This window comes from Anolis sagrei, chromosome 5, assembly GCF_037176765.1.
Source record: "Anolis sagrei isolate rAnoSag1 chromosome 5, rAnoSag1.mat, whole genome shotgun sequence".
Lineage (NCBI taxonomy): Eukaryota > Metazoa > Chordata > Lepidosauria > Squamata > Dactyloidae > Anolis > Anolis sagrei.
In genome coordinates, this window is record NC_090025.1 from 150,964,674 (window position 1) to 150,982,123 (window position 17,450).

At 37.0% G+C, this 17,450-nt stretch overlaps 1 protein-coding gene across 1 annotated transcript in view; it reads left to right on the forward strand.

Moving 5' to 3' along the window:
* LRRIQ1 (leucine rich repeats and IQ motif containing 1) overlaps positions 1-17,450 on the forward strand; it is a 121,126-nt gene that overhangs the window by 33,619 nt on the left and 70,057 nt on the right. The window contains exons 12-15 of the mRNA XM_060777373.2: positions 480-607; positions 8,186-8,259; positions 10,091-10,184; positions 14,397-14,579. Of these exons, the coding sequence (XP_060633356.2) occupies positions 480-607; positions 8,186-8,259; positions 10,091-10,184; positions 14,397-14,579 (479 nt within the window). The remainder of the gene's footprint in view (positions 1-479; positions 608-8,185; positions 8,260-10,090; positions 10,185-14,396; positions 14,580-17,450) is intronic.

Here is a 17,450-nt window from a genome sequence, read left to right on the forward strand (position 1 = left end):
CATTGTCTTCTTTACTCAACCCCTAGAAACTGGAGCAAGTGAAGTGTTTGCAGATACCCCACAGTATCCACTCCAGCCTTTTCATCAAACAAAAATCATGGGCTGTACTTCTTTTTACTCTTTTTTTCTAAATTTTTCGCTACAAGTCCATGTACATACATGTATGTTTTTTTGAAATAGTGGATAATAGTATGTTGTGAATCTGATGGATTGAATTATAGTCTACAGAAGCTTATGCCACCGTGAACCTATTAATCATTAACATGTCTTTAAAACTCTGTTTTGTTTACAACAATGTAATGTGGTTATTTGTCTGTCCACCTTACTGGGCAGTCTAAATAATGTTGACAGACAAGTATTTCCTTGATCATTTAGTAGGAATCATTAACTAGTAACTGTAGAATTGTAGTGTTCATAGTTGTAGTTGGTACTTCTGCATGCTATAATATACTACTGATGTGTTGTTGATTTATATTTAGCTTCCTAGCCTGGAAAATCATGTTTTGCTAAGAGAATTGGACTTGGAAGACAATAGCATTTCATCATTGGAAAAGATTTCATTGCATTGGTTGCCTTTGCTACGGACTCTGTGTCTCTCACAAAACAGGTAAAACTAAACATTTTAATTTTAACATGAGGGGTTGATATTTAACACTAATATTGACTTTAATTCAAGGTTAGAATCATCCAGCCTTGCACATATGCTTGAACTGAAACTCCCAGCCATTTGAGCCAGTATAACCGATGTTGTATGTATGATTGCAGCATATATCACTTGGAAAATTGTGGATTCTGGTTAGGATTTATTTTTCCTCTATTTTATTTTATTTCTCCTCTTCCCTTGTCTTGAGCTTTCCTTATTTGTTCTGACTACTACTTCTTATTTGTATTTTAACTTCATACCATGGTGCCTCCATAACACAAAATAATGATTCTTCTGTGGTCTAATCAGACTAGAAAGAGATCTCTGGCAAAGATTTTTTATAAACCTCTTAAAATGCAAGCATTATGTATTAAGTCTGAGATATTATATGTGTGAAGCATGTGCTGTTCTATCGATCTGTGGACACTTTCATATAGGTTTGTCCCTGTTGTACTTCTCTCCCCCCCCCCCCCCCCCCTATATTGCAGGCAGCAGCTGGTGAAATGTTTCCTGTTGTGTGGAAGGAAACACGTTGTCATAATAGCTGGGTGGATATCTGGCTGACATTTCTAGTATCAATAGTTTCCTTTCCTGTATGTGTCAGCATCTTTAATATAAATCACTTGAGCAAAAGTGAGGATGAGGACCAATAGATAGGTGTGACTGTCAATACAGCTATAATGACTGACAATATCAGCAGAATAGATGGTTAAAACAATAAAACAGTAGTATTTCAGTAGTTTGTTGTCGTATTTCTTTTCCAACCTGGCCATGTTCTAAGCAACTCCATATGCCTTTGCTATGGCATAAGTGATTGGAAGTTCTGTACAGAAGGATTGCATGTAATGAAGTAAGCTGTTGAAAGAAAAGCTGTTCCTTTGCTTTTATCCTCAGGTTGATGCAGTTGTGTGATTTTTTCTACAGAGTGTGCACTGAGTGTCATTTCCTTTTTGTTGATTGCAGGAAGCCACTATGAATGTTAGGATTGTGAGTCGATATATTCCTTAAAGAGTAAAGAACCAAGTAGGGAAGCCTGCTTTGCAAGTGAAAGATGTTAACAGGTCTTCATCTTTAGTTTATAATAGGACCAATTCATTTTTTAAAGGTAAACGAGGATGCCTAACAAAGATTCAGTTACACAGTTTGTGTAAAATGCAAAAAAAAAAATCTCAACAACTTGTCCCTCTGGATCATCACAATTGTTTAATGATGTAAGAATATTGCATCGGCATCTACCTAAAGGGATATGTGTTTCAGATTTCTATTTGTACCATATATTTGTAATTTGCAGAGTGCTTTTGTTTTAGAAGCTCACTTTCAATTTTTAAAGGATGCCATCATATAGGAGTTCAGAAAACAAGATTGGCTCTTAGGATTTCACATTCCCTTCCCTTTCTTTCTCCTTCCTAAGTCTTACATGCTTTCATTTTTATTTCTCCCTTCTCCAATCACTCAGGTATTGCTTTTTTAATTTAAAGATTGACCAAGTATTATGCATGCTCCAAGTTGCTTACAAACCATGGGCAACTTTCAGGCAAGTAGATCAACCCTATTTGTAATTATGGTTTCAATAATAATAACAATTATCATCTTTCTTTTTAACCTGCCCTCTCTCCCCAAGGGGACTCAGGATGGCTTCCAAAATAAAATGGCAAACATTCAATGCCAGTACAAATTTAATAGACAATTCACAAACAATTAAAATAAAACAATCAGAAAATATCAAATAAAACATATAATATAGAATATATCATATAAGACAAACTTGCACAGATTAAAATACATATAAAATATACATCTCCATAATTTAGAATTATCTGTTATCATCATAATCACAAGGTAAAATCATTGGTAGTCTACTTTCCTTCCTCTCCATAAGCTAATTCACACAAATGAGTTTTTAACTGCTTCTTAAAAGAGTGGAGTGATGGGGCCATTCTAATTTCTTTAAGGAGGGAGTTCCAGAGGGATGGGGTGACCACAGAGAAGGCCCCCTCTCTCGTTCCCACCAGCCGTGCCTGAAAAGGAGGTGGGACCAAGAGCAAGGCCCCCTTTGTTGATCACAGTGTCTGGACAGGTTTATACACAGGGATGCAGTTTATCAAATAGTCTGGGTCCAAACCGTTTAGTGCTTTTTAGGTAATGACCAGCACTTCGTATTTTGCTCTGAAGCAATAGAGCTGCCCTAGCATGGGAGTTTTCCGGTCTCTGTACTCTCCCTTCAAACTCTAGTTTAGAGCTAATTAAATATAGCTAGTTTGAAAAGAGAAAGAAATAATTTGAAAAGGAGCCCAGAGTGGATAGGAGCCCAGAGTGGATAGGAGAAGTGTTAAAAACAAGAATATTGCAAAAATTGTCTTTTGAAGCAACTAGTTGAATATTTTGCCTGTTTCATTGCTAGTGCTATCCAACTGGGCTTTCTTAACTTCTTGGCCCTGAATTCTCTGAGCCTTGTGTCGTAGTTGGCTAGGTTTCCCGGAATTTGTTTGGCCTCCCCTGGATTGTTTCTCAGACAGTTGTCTTTATAATTGCACATGTAGCTTGTCCCTTGTCCCTGATGGCTTCATTGCTTGAAACAAAATAATACTGAGTAGCTACTCACCAGTGCCTAGGTGATATAGATAGCCGCTTACATTTCCTTCAGGGCAAAACATTCTTGAGTTAGATGTGATATATTGAATGTCCATTTCTGTGCAAAGAGAAGTCCTCAGTACTAGATCCTGTTCCCCAAAAGATCTGATTTTTTAAAAATAGACTTAAATAATGTGGGGTTTTTTGAGGTACTACCTATTGGAGATTGATTTTGTTTTCAAATGTTATTTCAGGGACACCAACAAAACATGTTATTTTTGGTTTGGGAAAAGTGGCCATGACCGCTGAAAATGCCTCCTATCTTTTGCACATGCCCACCTGGCTTGGTTAACCAAATTAAAGTAGTTAAAGTATTTGTTGTTCAGGTTCCATTGATTAGAAATTAAGATATTTTTTTATAAATTGCTATAACTTTGCAGTCTTAAGCCCCACAAACTCACCAGTACTTAAAGTTGGTGGATATGTGTGCCACGTTTGGTTCAGATTTATTGTTGGGGGGTGGGGAGGGGTTCACAGTGCTCTCTGGAAGTTCTCCCTGAATGTGGTGTGAACTGCAATTTTCATCACCCAAGGTCAATCCGCCCACCCTCCAGTATTTTCTGTTGGTCATTGGGGGTCTGTGTGCCAAATCGGTCTAGATCTGTTGTTGGTGGGAGTCACAGTACTCCCTGAAAGTGGGAGCCATCTTGAAAAATACTTACAAACAAACATCGATAGATAGAGACATACATACATAGATGCATGCATACAAACATATTTTCACTTATGTTTCATAGACAGACAGACAGACAGACAGATAGATAGATAGATAGATAGAGATAGAGATAAATAACTGGTCTTTATAATTATGGTAGTGAATTATTCCATCATTGTGAAAAATAGGTAGTGTGATGTCAATTCCACATCACTTATATTTGTTTTCCTTGGTCTGCAAAAAAATAAAATCTGTTTGTATTCATACTTATAGCAGAAAAGCAATAACTGTGAGGGGAAGACCTAAATCCAGTTAGCCAAACTTAGAGTAGGCACATTAAAATTAAAGTCACAACTAACTTAAGTCTGTTGATTTCAATGAACCTATGCTATGAAATGCTGGGTTTCTACCACAGAGTATATTCAAAGGCCTTATTATAGTGTACTGTTTCTACTATTGTTTTTTTTATCTATTGCATACCTTTAACTTCTAGTTTGTTTCAGTGTGTGTGTGTAGAGAGAGAGTGAGAGAGGATTGTCTTTGTCCTGCTTTTCTGACTGTTTTGGTTTTAAATGATACCAGAGAAGGAAACTATTGGACTTGGAAAAATGTCTTATGCTTTTTGTGTCCTCTTTGTAATTTATATCCTTTTAATGCCTAGGGCTAGTGGGACAAGGTCAAGTGGTATTAAATTTTCTGTAATGTCCTTTGTCTTTCTGGTTTGAATTTTCTTTTAAAAGCGAGGAGGGATAGAAAAAAAGAAAAAAAGAAAAGACCACCAGTAAAAAGGAAGATATAGAATGTCAGATTGAAAAGTGAGTTCTAGCAGAAGTGTATAGATTGAGAATTTTAGATCCAAAAACCAAGTAAGACATCCTATTGTCTGAATTACAACAGCACTAATGCCAATAGTAACAAGCAACATATGATTCATTTTCAAGCAGAAAACTGTTTGACAAAAGGTACATTACTTCTGTGTCCATAGTTTCACCTGGGGAACTAGGCTTACTGCATTAGAGCATTTCAAAATTACTAGTGCAGTGGCCAAAACATTTGTTGGAGTATGAACATTGGACAGGAAAAAACCATAAAATCACAGTTTAACTTGTCTGTTGTCAAAGTATTCTGAACAGGCTGATCTCTCTAATATAGGATGGTAGAAATTCCAATTTTTCATTATGGGAAAGTGCAGTAATTTATTTGCTGCTACTTATGCCTTCTGGAACATATTGGACAATTTGTTGGAAGCTATCCGTACTAACACTACTAAATTGCAATGCTACTGGCCTACAATCTTCAGTCCTGGATATGCATGTGGATAACAGCTGTGGCATGTTGGAAGGGATCTTAATCTGGCCAGTCATAGCCATCTAAAAACCCTATCATCCAGCACCTCAACATTTCTATCTTGCCATCTCTAGAAATCTAAGAGAAAGAACAACAATACATTTGTTGTTGTTGTTGTTTGCTTGTGTGTAAGGAAATGTAGAACATTTTCAAAACTACTGCCTGAGCCTTCTTACCTCATGTGCAAAAGATCTTTTTAGACATTTTAAAACATTCACAATTACAGGTGACAACATTTAGACAAGCATTTATAAGTGTAAAAAATGAGGCGCTCAAAAGCAAAGCGCTAATGTTGACATAGTTTCCTCAAAATCAAGATAATTGATGCCCTGTTTGTGTAACATCCCAGGTACAGCCCCTGGCATTTCCATTTAAAAGGATGATGTGTTAGGAAAGGATTAATGTGCTGGCATAAGGCAGCCTCTAGCCTTGCTGTAGCTAAAATTACATTACTTTATTTTATTTTATATTTTTCCTTTAAGATAGCTTATAGACTATTAAAAACAGAACACAATGTAAGCACCAAAAATTATTTAAATGTGTGTATGTGTGTGTATGTGTGTATGTGTGTGTATATGTGTATATATTTGTGTGTGTGTGTGTGTGTGTGTGTGTGTGTGTGTGTATATATATATATATATATATATATATATATATATATATAAACAGTTAATCGATTGAATTGAAACCATTTTAAAATTTAATGGAAGACCAGATCTAAAAATAACAAAGTAACATAACTGTAAAAGCCCACTATAATGGATTCTGATTGGAATTTCACTTGTTGGCAAAAGGACAGTAAGGAAAGAGCCATCCTAGCCTTCCTAGAGAATGAGTTCCAAAGTCTGGGAGCAGCTACCAATAAGGTCCTCTCCACTGTAATCCCAACTATGCAAGGGAAGGTGGGAAAACTGAGAGAACTGCTTTTCTCAAAAGATCTAGTTCTTATGGGGAGGGCGGTGCTATCCTTCTGATGTCCTGGATACAAATTGTATAGGGTTTTCTAGATCTATATCTTTAAGTTATGCCTGGAAATGGTTCAGCAACTAATGGAGATATTACAGCAAGAACACTTTTTCTCTCTATAGCCAGTCCCTATTAACATTCCGGCTGCCAGTTGAAGTTTCTTGGCACTTTAAAAAGATATTTCTATGTAGTAATATTCAATCAAGGTGCAACCAAAATATGTGGCCAAATCAGGCATCTTGAGACATGGGCCCAGATGGCACATTCGCTTTAAATGTGAAAATGCACTCCTAGTCCAGAAACATTTCTGTATTGTCTGAATTAAGCTTCAACTTGTTTGCCTTCATCCAGTTTATTTTAGATGCCAGACACCACCTTAGCATGAAAACAATTCCCCTGGAGTTGTTGTTCATTCATTCACTTGTCTCCGACTCTTCGTGACCTCATGGACCAGCCCACGCCAGAGCTCCCTTCCGGCCGTCACCGCCCCCAGCTCCTTCACGGTCAGTCCAGTCACTTCAAGGATGGCATCAATCCATCTTGCCCTTGGTCGGACCCTCTTCCTTTCCCCAGCATAATTGTCTTCTCTAGGCTTTGCTGTCTCCTCATGATGTGGCCAAAGTACTTCAACTTTTTCTCTAGTATCCTTCCCTCCAGTGAGCAGCCGGGCTTTATTTCCCCTGGAGTTAGGTGGAAAGAAATCATAGCAAGGTCAACATCACCAGCAAATTGATTCCTCCCCACAACTGCAAAATTCAACTTTCGAGCCACACAATATAAAAAATAATTGCCTAAAATATGGATGGGTAAGGAGCAGCTCATAGGCCACATGTGGTCCCCAGACAGCCAATCCTCCATATTTTTGTTATTCCTCCAAAATGCCCCCCCCCCCATGGTCTCTAGAGTGTGTGAAGGTCATTTCCACCACTTTTGGAGCTCCCCAGCCCTCTAGGGATCAATACAATGTTTCAACAGTTATTTTGTTCCTCAAAATGCTCCAAAATGCCCTCTAGGAATTTAGAAAAGTGAAAAATGCCCTCTACAGTGTGTTTGCTGGCATGTGGTGTGTGTGTAAATAGTTATTTGTTTATTGTATTCAGTTATTTTTGTGGGAGCAGGAATGTGGCCCTCCAATAGCCCCCTATCTTTTCTTTGTTTTCCATCCCTAGAAAACTATGCCACACTCCCCATTAAAACCTGCATCAGAATTCAAAAACATAGTTCAAAAGTTAAAATTGTTGCATTCCTATTACTGCGTGAAGTTCGTTGCAAAGTCAGTGGTCAAAGGGCTATTTTGTCATGTATTTAAGAATCTGTAATATAGAAAGCACTTCTGGTTCTACTTGAGTTAGATACAATTTTAAACAATAACAGGGCGGCTCAGGGACCAAACGTTTTCATATATCTCTGGGTAAAACTTTTCTTTTATTAGCACTAAATGTTTCATGTGGTAATTCAATATTTTTGATGGAAACTCACAATGTAAGTAGAAGGCTGGATGTTCTTCTTTCTTCTGCCGTTAGTCTGAAGGAAACAATCTTCCTTTAAAGAAATCAGGAATGTGAGGAAAATGAATGAAGCATAGAATACCAAGTTCTACACAATCTATTTGTTCCTATAACCCAGAAAAGAGGGCACAAGTTTGCTAAACGTTTTTGAAATAACTAGCACTATTCTTTTTGGCCAAACAGCCACTGTAAGGAATATTGAAGGAACCAAAACAAATGTATTCTTGCACAGAGCTCCAGAAATATCACTTCAATAAACCATCACAGTTTTCTTCTAGCACCTTGGATAGCTAACAGACAGGGTTTTTTTGCTTTCAAATGGCACATAGATGCCTGGATTTTGAATGTATAGTTCTGCTGTATATGTTTCATGCTGTGCTTCCTCTAGTAAGATATTTTGACTTATAAAAAAAATCTTGGTTGTTTTTCCTCTAGTTTGACTGAAGTTGCTCCTCTTTTTTCTTGTGTGTCTTTGGAAAAACTAGATATCAGCAACAACTGCTTGTTAGGTGAGTTTAAAAGGCAAATGTGGGAGGGGTATCTCTGAATTGTCATGGATTTTTAATGCTGTGTTGTAAAATGTAAGTATTTGTAAAGTGTAAGTGACCTTGATTGTTAACATGTATACAAAAAAAGACCTTTACACATTTAGATTTTTTGTTGCTTTTTGGTATGGTTTTTGACATCCAATACTAATAATCTCTTTTAGGAAAACCAGTTCCTAGGAGCCTTAATCATAACTGAGTTTTATACCAGAGCTACTGTATTGTAACCAAGTTCTTTGTTAAACCGGATATGAGACTATTTATTTATTTATTTACCGCATTTATATACTGCTTTTCTCCCACAAAGCGATTTCCAATGTTATAAAGGCAAAATTCAATGCTGTACATACATATGAAAATCAGAAGATAATAACTATAAATTAACCTAACAAAATTATGACATAGACATAAAGCATAAAAATTAAACATTGATAATATAATAACATTTATATCAAAACCCACCGATAAACAACGCGATTTGAAAACAATTATTAAAATCACGCCATGCAAAATCAAGTCCATAGTCGTTCAATTATCCGTTTACTATTCCTTATTATCTTATTGCACTACGAGCAACTACATTTGAATCTCATCTTAACATCTACCTTGCAGCAAAACCTATTTTTATGAAACACAGTTAAAGACAGAAGACTCAATTCTATTTAGGGATAGAAAAGTAAAAAAGAGAACAATTTAGCAGTCTTCCTTCTCAGGTGTGTAGCTTTGTGATATGAGAGAATTGCTTCCTCATAAGAATTTACCTCCAATGTAACTTCGTAGTTCACAAATATCTAGCTTTGCAGTCACTTAAAATTTCAATTAAGCATTTAGAAATGCAAAGTAGGCATCAAAAGGAAAGGACAGACACTGCAAATTTAACAGTTATACAGCAAATTATTTTCAGTGCCTCCTTCTCTGCAATCCCAGAAATTTAGGGACTGAAGGAAATTTTTGTTGGGGGACAGAATAGTTATTTGGGAGAAATGATTTCAGTTTGTGTCCCTCCCCCCCCCCCCCCAAGTGGAGTGTCCCCCTCACTCCGCTTCTCCTGATCATAGTTCAAGTTTATCATTACATTTTGTAGTTTATCATATGTACTAGTTTATCTTGGAACATATTGCATGTTTGTTAACATCTACTGTTTTGTTTCTTTCTAAAGCAAATTGTGATAAAATAGTGTATTCAATTAATAAACCATTTGTTTTTAGCATTTCATACACAAATAATAATAATAATAATAATAATAATAATAATAATAATACGAAGAAGCCCTAAAATTATTTTCTGCAATAACAGTGTTAACTTACTTATCTAATTGATGATGTTGATTAGTTCATTGTTAAGTCTTTGTGTAGTAAACCATGAAATGTTGGAACTTGATGAGTGGCAGCTTTCCTCAGTCAAAAAAAAAAGACTATTCAACATATGTTAACAAAAAGGAATAGTTTACCCAAAACCATTCATGCAGAAGTGACATTCATGCAGATCAAAAGAACAGGAATAAGTTCCATTGAGTGATATAATATGCATGTAAATGTTATCAAAATTAGTATTTAGCACCTTTCAACATTTGGGAGATATATATATATATATCTGATTAGGAAAGATTAGAATAGATTGATATTTGCGGGTTCCATTTCATAGTCCGATAAATACATACAAAAATATGGCTGCAGAGATAAACTTTGATGTAGTTCATTTTTGTTAATGTAGCAGCTACTTGGATGTATTCTGTTGGAATCATGTTTGAAATAACACAACTATTTCCATCTATGTTTCCTCTAAAAAAATGTAGATCTTAAGAGCATTGTTTCTTGCCTTAATGGTTGTGATAGTTTAAAAGAATTAATCATACTTGGAAATCCACTTCTTCGGGAAGAAAACTGGAGGTAAGCAGATAAACAAAAGAGACTTGATCATTTTGGCTAAGTAATATGATACGGTGTGACTCAGATCAAGTTCATCTTATTAAACCCATAGTGACAAGGTGGGTAGCTATATCTTTAACTGAAAAATTATATTGGGAATAGCTTAGCAGAACTGTTTCACTATTCCTCTTCATTTTTTTCTGTTCTCTGTATAGAAGTACCTTATGGCACTAACAAAAGGAAGGGGGGGGGGGGATGTCAGAGCACAGTCACAGTTTTCTCTTATAATAAAACATTTTCCAGAAGGCTCTGCTCTAAATGCAAAATTCTATTGGCAGAACCTCTGGGATTCTGCTCACTTCCCTTACAGCCTTTTATACCACCAAAAAAGATCAAATTCAAAGGGCTTTTCAGCCCTAAAGAGACATTTTGAGAGGTAAATCCAGGGATGGGGTGCACTGGAGGAAAGGCCTTCTGCCATTCTGTGCCTTGGTTATAGCCGTAATGTTCAGAGAATTGGAAAAAATTAGGTTGTGAAAATTTTATTTGATAATAAATACAAGGTGCATATATTTCCTGCCTTAAAATTATCCCTTAAAATAATAGAAAGATGGCCTATGTAACATATGTATTACAGTTCATTTTTGTATTTCTTTTCTCAGTTTTGTGGGCCTTAATACTTTATGTATGCTTGACACTGGGATACTAAAGGAAGCAAGAAAGCTTTTCTGCTTTACAAAAGTTAAACGCTTCTTCTGGGTTTTTTAAAAAATTATTTTTCTGGCTCTTAAACAAGTGGCCAAACTAAAGAAGATCCTCACAGTTCATTTCTAATAATAATAACAGCAAAGATAAAGATCATAAAAAGGAAATTAATTTTGTAACTATTGTCTGTAATTTTACATACCAAACATGATAATGTTACACCAAGCAAAACTATATAATTGTATTGTATTATGTATGTGATACATACTGTGTTCCTAAAGTAACAAAGTGATTTCAATTTCTTAATGATGTTGGTATCACATTTTTTCAATTGTTACACACACAAATGCAATTTGATGCCCAGTGCTTCTTTCCTGCCTGAATCCAGCTTGGAAACTAGTATTTCTCACTTCATATATGGTAAAGGACTTTGTTATAGACTTTTACCTGGGAGATTACTACAATGTTCCTGTGGTACTATGATACTGTGGTACCTTCATTCACATTCCCAACCTTGTCATTCTTAAGCAGCCAAGGTCTTCCTATTCTGTTTGACCAACTGAGATTTCCTGTTTGGGCGAAAGATAAATTTATCTAATAAGCTATTATAAAGAATGGATTTGTTGAATTCAGCATTGACTCTGACTTCAGGCAATATGTTTCAGTGAACTTTGTATAACCCCTTGATACCAACAAAGGAATTAGTTGTAAAATTTCCCAATCGGTTTCCTACTTTCATGTCCAGCCAGTGATAACACTGAAGAAGCTGGAGTACTAAGAAACCACTTTTTAGAAATTAAAGTCTCGGATCAGTTTGAGCACTCCTAGGGGAAATGTGTTTCATTGCAGCTATGATTAATAGACCCTCTTAAGTGACAGAATATTCACCAGGAAGTTTTCACTAAATGAAATATTGACTCAGCCGTCACCAGGAGAAACCCAGCTGGAAAAACTAGTGTTAAGATCCCATGGCTCTAAAAAACATACTTTCCAACATTAATCAACTTGATATGGCACCCTTTCAGTATACCATTATTCAGCATTGTCTGCAAGAACTCTGCACTGCATTTTTAGAGCTATTGGGTTAGTACTTCCATTTAACATTTTTGTATTTGTAATGGTGTAATAGAGATATTTTTCATTGTTCTCACATCATATAATTATATATTATAGTTCAGTTGATACTTACTGAAACACAGACTGTTCAGCCAAAATAAAATGTGCTTAAGACCATTATTTTTAGTTGAGAAGGAATTAAACTTTCCATTGAAATAAGTATACGTTCATAGTATTTATCTGTGGGTAGATTGGGTTTGAATCTAATGAAATGTTAACTGGCCATGAAAATTGGCTTGAACACCTAACATTTGTATTTATATTTAAGCAGTATTAAAGTTAAATTGGCTCTAGAATGAAGAGAAAACAGCTTCCAACAGACAAACCAATTTATTTCAATATATTTTTAATAAGTTGTATTTCTCCCTATCAGTGAGAATATTCACACATTATAATTCCCACATAACTTTATGACAGTATTCATGATTCTCCTATTTTTTTCAGTCCCCTTAGCCAAGAAAATAAGAAATACCTTTACATATGTGGGCCAAATCTGATGGGTGAGCACCTTATGCTTGAGAAAATAATGTATACGTTTTTTTTGGATTTGACCTAAAAAATATTTCCAAGGTTTGGAAAAAATAGGGTTGGCTCTGCATCTCGTGGGGCCACAGCCCAGTCTGTTCAGTGCCTTCCAAATCACCCAGTTTTCTGTGTGACCAGGAGGGAGTCTCTCATTTGGTATCAGCCATGGATTGCGTTTCTGGGTTTTAGCCTGCCACTTTTGGACTCTCACTTACTGAGGTGTTCCAGCAAGTGTCTCTGTAGATCTTAGAAAACTATTTCTTGGTTTAAGTCATTGGCATGCTAGCTAATATCCAAACAGGGGATGGGCCAGAGATGTCACTGCCTTGGTCCTTTCACTTTTGGTTGCTACTTCGCAGTGGATGTCTGGTGGTGCAATACCAGCTAAACAGTGTAATTTCTCCAGTGGTGAAGGGTGCAGACACCCTGTGATAATGCAGCATGTCTCATTAGGGTCCACATCCACTGTTTTAGTATGGTAAGATGTGTTCCACACTGGGTATGCATACTCACCAGCAGAGTAGCAAAGCACAAGGGCAGAGTATTCACTGTGTCTGGTTGTGATCCCCAAGTTGTGCCAGTCAGCTTTCATATGATATTGTTTCTAGCACTCACTTTTTGCTTGATATTCAAGCAGTGCTTCTTGTAGATTAGAAAACGGTCCAGGGTAACTCCCAGGTATTTGGGTGTGCTGCAATGCTCCAGTGGGATTCCTTCCCAGGTAATCCTCAGAGCTCGGGATGGTTGTCTGTTCTTAAGATGAAAAGCACACATCTGTGTTTCAGATGGATTAGGAATCAGCTGGTTTTCCCTGTAATAGATAGCAAGAGCACCTAGAGCAGGGGTCAGGAACCTTCGGCCCTCCAGGTGTGGTGGACTTCAACTCCCACAATTCCTTGGGCCAAGGTAAGCCTTTGGGGCAAATGCCGAGCCTCAAGGAATTGTGGGAGTTGAAGTCCACCACACCTGGAGGGCCGAAGGTTCCCCATGCCTGACCTACAGCTTCGGGGAGCTTCTGTTTGACCAACTCAAAGCTCCCTGCTTGAGCGGTGATAGCATGATAGTCCCTTCTGGCAGTGGCTGGTCTTTTGTGTAAATGTTGAACATTGCATTGATGGAGCAAGCATGCTCCCTTGAGGCAGGTCATCCTTCTGTTTTCGCCATCTGCTTCTTTGGCCTTGGAACTCAACATAGAAGCTCCTGTTTTGTAGCAGATTTCCTATGAGACAGGTGAGGTGTTAGTCCTTCGTGATTGTATAAGTTTTTCTCAAGAGAAGGCAATGATTTACAGTGTTATAAGCTGCTGACAGATCTATGAAGACAGCTCCTGTAATCTGTAATTTCAAAGCCATCTTCTATGTGCTGAGTCAGGTTGAACACTTGTGATGTGCAGCTTTTGTCTTTCCTAAGGCCAGCTTGCTGTGGAATCATCAATGGGTCTGTTTTTTCTATAATTCTTTGCAAAATAAGTCTCTCCAGAACTTTGTAAAGATGGCACAACAAGGTGATTGGTCTATAGCTTTTTGCATCCTTACAGTCTTTGCCTGATTTCAAGATGGCAATGACTTTTGCTTTCCTCCAGATTTTGGGGATCTGATAGGATGCAGTGCAGTTGTTCATTAGCTTCAGCAGCCAGCACCTTGCTTTTGGACCAAAGTTCTTAATTTGTTCTATCCATACATTATCCAGGCCAGCTGCTTTGCCATTTTTACATTTATTGAGAGCCATTTCCAATTCATGGAGATTGTTGTTCTCATTATCTGTTTGTCTGGCTATTGGTTTCTTTCGTACTTTTGTGGCAAGGTTGGGTTTCCCATTCTCCAGAAGGGAAAAAATATATAATTGATGCAAATATATATACTCACATAATCCCTTTATTTTTTAAAGGTACTGCTTACGCAAACTTCTGCCTCATTTGAAAATACTTAATGGTGAAAACTTAAGTTCTGATGCAGAAATCACAGATGAAAGAACCACACAAAGACCTGAGCCGGGAAGTTTTACAACTTTTTGTCAGTCTCAAATTCAAGAAATCGAGTTAGTAACCAAAAAGGCCACAGCTAGGTCAATGTAAGTATCTTTAATTCATTTCCAAGAATGCATTTTTCCTTTATCAACTATGTGATTTTTGTCTCTGTTCTGGGATTACATAATACTCCACCAGTGAGATTTTCATGAGTGAAAATGCCCTGAAGTACCCATATCTTTTCTGTTCTTTGACTGTATTAACTCATGCCTTATAACACCTTTCAAAATCTTTATCATTTTTCAAAATCTCATCATTTTTAGGTGGATGTAGCTCTTTGTTGGGATTTTGTGAAATAAAGGGATAAAAAAAATCATTTTTGTTTCTTTATTTCTTCTCTCCTTTTTTATTTTTGACTCACATACAGCAGCATTTTAGGTCTGTTTGTCACCAAAGATTAATGGGCCTTGAAAAACAGGCTACTTGCATTTTTGTCACCCATTTCTAGGAGGAAAAAACTGGAATTGGTTTTGATAAAATATTGTAGCCCTTGTCACTATTTTATACTTCAAGGATATTGTCCAATCCTGCAAGTATGTGTGTATATGGATTTTTGTCTTATCCAAGGTTCTCATCTATTTAAATAAGTTGTTCCCTGGTAAGTGTTAAGTGCTTATGGGATATATTCATGGAAATTGATTTCCCCTCTCCTCTGCAGCCTTCCATGTCTCCCTCATGGGAGTCTGACTAAGCAAGGTTAAGTCACCCCCACCCCCCACCCCCCAAAGTGTCTTCTCACCAATATAATAACTTCTCTGTTATGTCTGCATAGGTAAGTATTTTAGACTGGACAGAAATAAGTACCATATTCACGATGTGAAATGTTGCTGAAAAGATTGTAGCAATTCTTATAACAGTGTTTCTTGTTCTACAATAATTCTTAACCTGTACTCTGTGGACCAGAGGCGGGCTGATGGCAATGTCCTCACATGGAACCTGCCAAGATGTCAAGAAATATCATGAGTGATCCCACAGGCAGTTTCCAAAAGGTTTAACACCTTCTCAATATTGGGCATAGGAGTACTTAATAAACATTTATATAAAAGAGTTCACTCAATCTGACATGCTAACTACCTCCAGATTGGGAAGAGGGTTCAGCAAACAATTTCTCTGCCATGTCTTCTCCCTGTGGGAGAAGTTGAGGAGGGTATCAAAGCAGTCATTGGAAGCTTTGATGTTACGGATTTATCTCAGTTGCTTATTCTGGGACTCTTCTCCTTTGGTTAAACAAATTAAAATGGGAAGACAAGGGACAAAAGTGGCTCACAGGGGTATGAGAGGCCGGTTTTCCAGCTGTAGCACTGCCAGCCCTGGCACTCATAAGGAGAGGAAACAATAAATTCATTGATATCACCCCTGCCAACCACCTTTAAGTTAGAAAGGAATGGCAAAGCCTCATCCCTTTCCCCCAAAATGCTAATTGAATAAATGTCTACTTACCTCCAAATGTCCAGCAGAGTGATGAGAAGGGGACAGACTGTACAGTACAGTGCAGCAAAGGTTAGCCAAGATATTTTGATGTACGAGGAGAGAGCAGACATATTTTTCTACATAGAATTACATCAAACTAACAACAACAAAAAATTGGGGCAACAATCTTGTATCAATTTTGTGGGAGAAAGTTCTTATAGGATTTACATCTGAGTAAATATGTATCAATTTCCCCTGTAAAATATTAATCATGATAAAGAAAAATAATGGTATTGCATGTTTTGGTAAGGAATACTTAAGGATTTAAATGTTATTTTGTTCTGTTAGTCTGTAAATTTTTTCTTGGCTTAGGGCTTACTTAGGAAGAACATAGGACACATTGTGTTGGTGTGTTTATCGGACTGTATGGCCATCTTCCAGAAGCGTTCTCTCCTGACGTTTCGCCTACATCTATGGCAGGCATCCTCAGAGGTTGTGATAGGGCACATTATCTCTGGCTATGAATGAAGGCATCTCAAAAACACAGTGTTTGAATGGTGCACATCATGAATGCGTGTAAGAATAAGCAAAATTGCAGCACACTTTGAAATAGGCCCTGTAATGCACATCAGTATGTGTGGGTCAGGGGTGCTTTGAATGCATTTTTCCTGCTTCTTGTCAGTGGGTTAGACTGGGTGGCCCACAAGGTCTCTTCCAACTGTATTATTCTGTGAAATCAGTTGAGGAAAGGGTGCTCTGGTGATCCCTTTATGTTCATTCAGGTGTAAGAGACTTGAAAAAAAACCCTGAATCTTTCATGACCATGAAGCCATAGAACTGGATTAGAGCCAAACTCTCTAGTTTATATAAGCATTACCCAGGCCTTAACCTGATTCCTGCATTTTACATGTGATCAGCTGCACATTCGCTCTTTTTCACAAAATTGCCATATACTGACAGAAAAGCATTTTAGTTAGTATCATTTACATGGATTGGCACCTCAGTGGTCTTAGAAAACAGTGGTTTCCATTTCTATCTTATAGGCAACGTATCTACATTATACTGGATGTTATCTGAATGCCATGGATAAACGTGTCTATGTATGCTTAAGCCTCTACATACAGTCTATAAATTTAATAGCATACAAAATGATTCCTTGTATGTTTTCTCAGTACAAGCCCTCACAATGTAAAGTGGAGTTTGGTCTCATAGGATTGCAGTCTTACATTCAACATTCCTAAAATACAGTGCAAAGCTAAGTCAGCATCTAGTCTGTTTGACATCTCACTAAATTATGAGACCCTTTAGGTATGACCTCAAATGTAAGCTGCCAGAGGTAATCATTGCTAGGCTCCCTAATCCATGTTTCATACACCAGAGCTGCTCAGTGAAATTGTCTGTTGTTTTTGCTTCCAAATTCACTATGTCTACTCATGTTTAAGAATTATGTGCTTTTAAAAAATTAATTACTCTGTTCTAATAAATGTCTGTCAGTTAATCTTTTG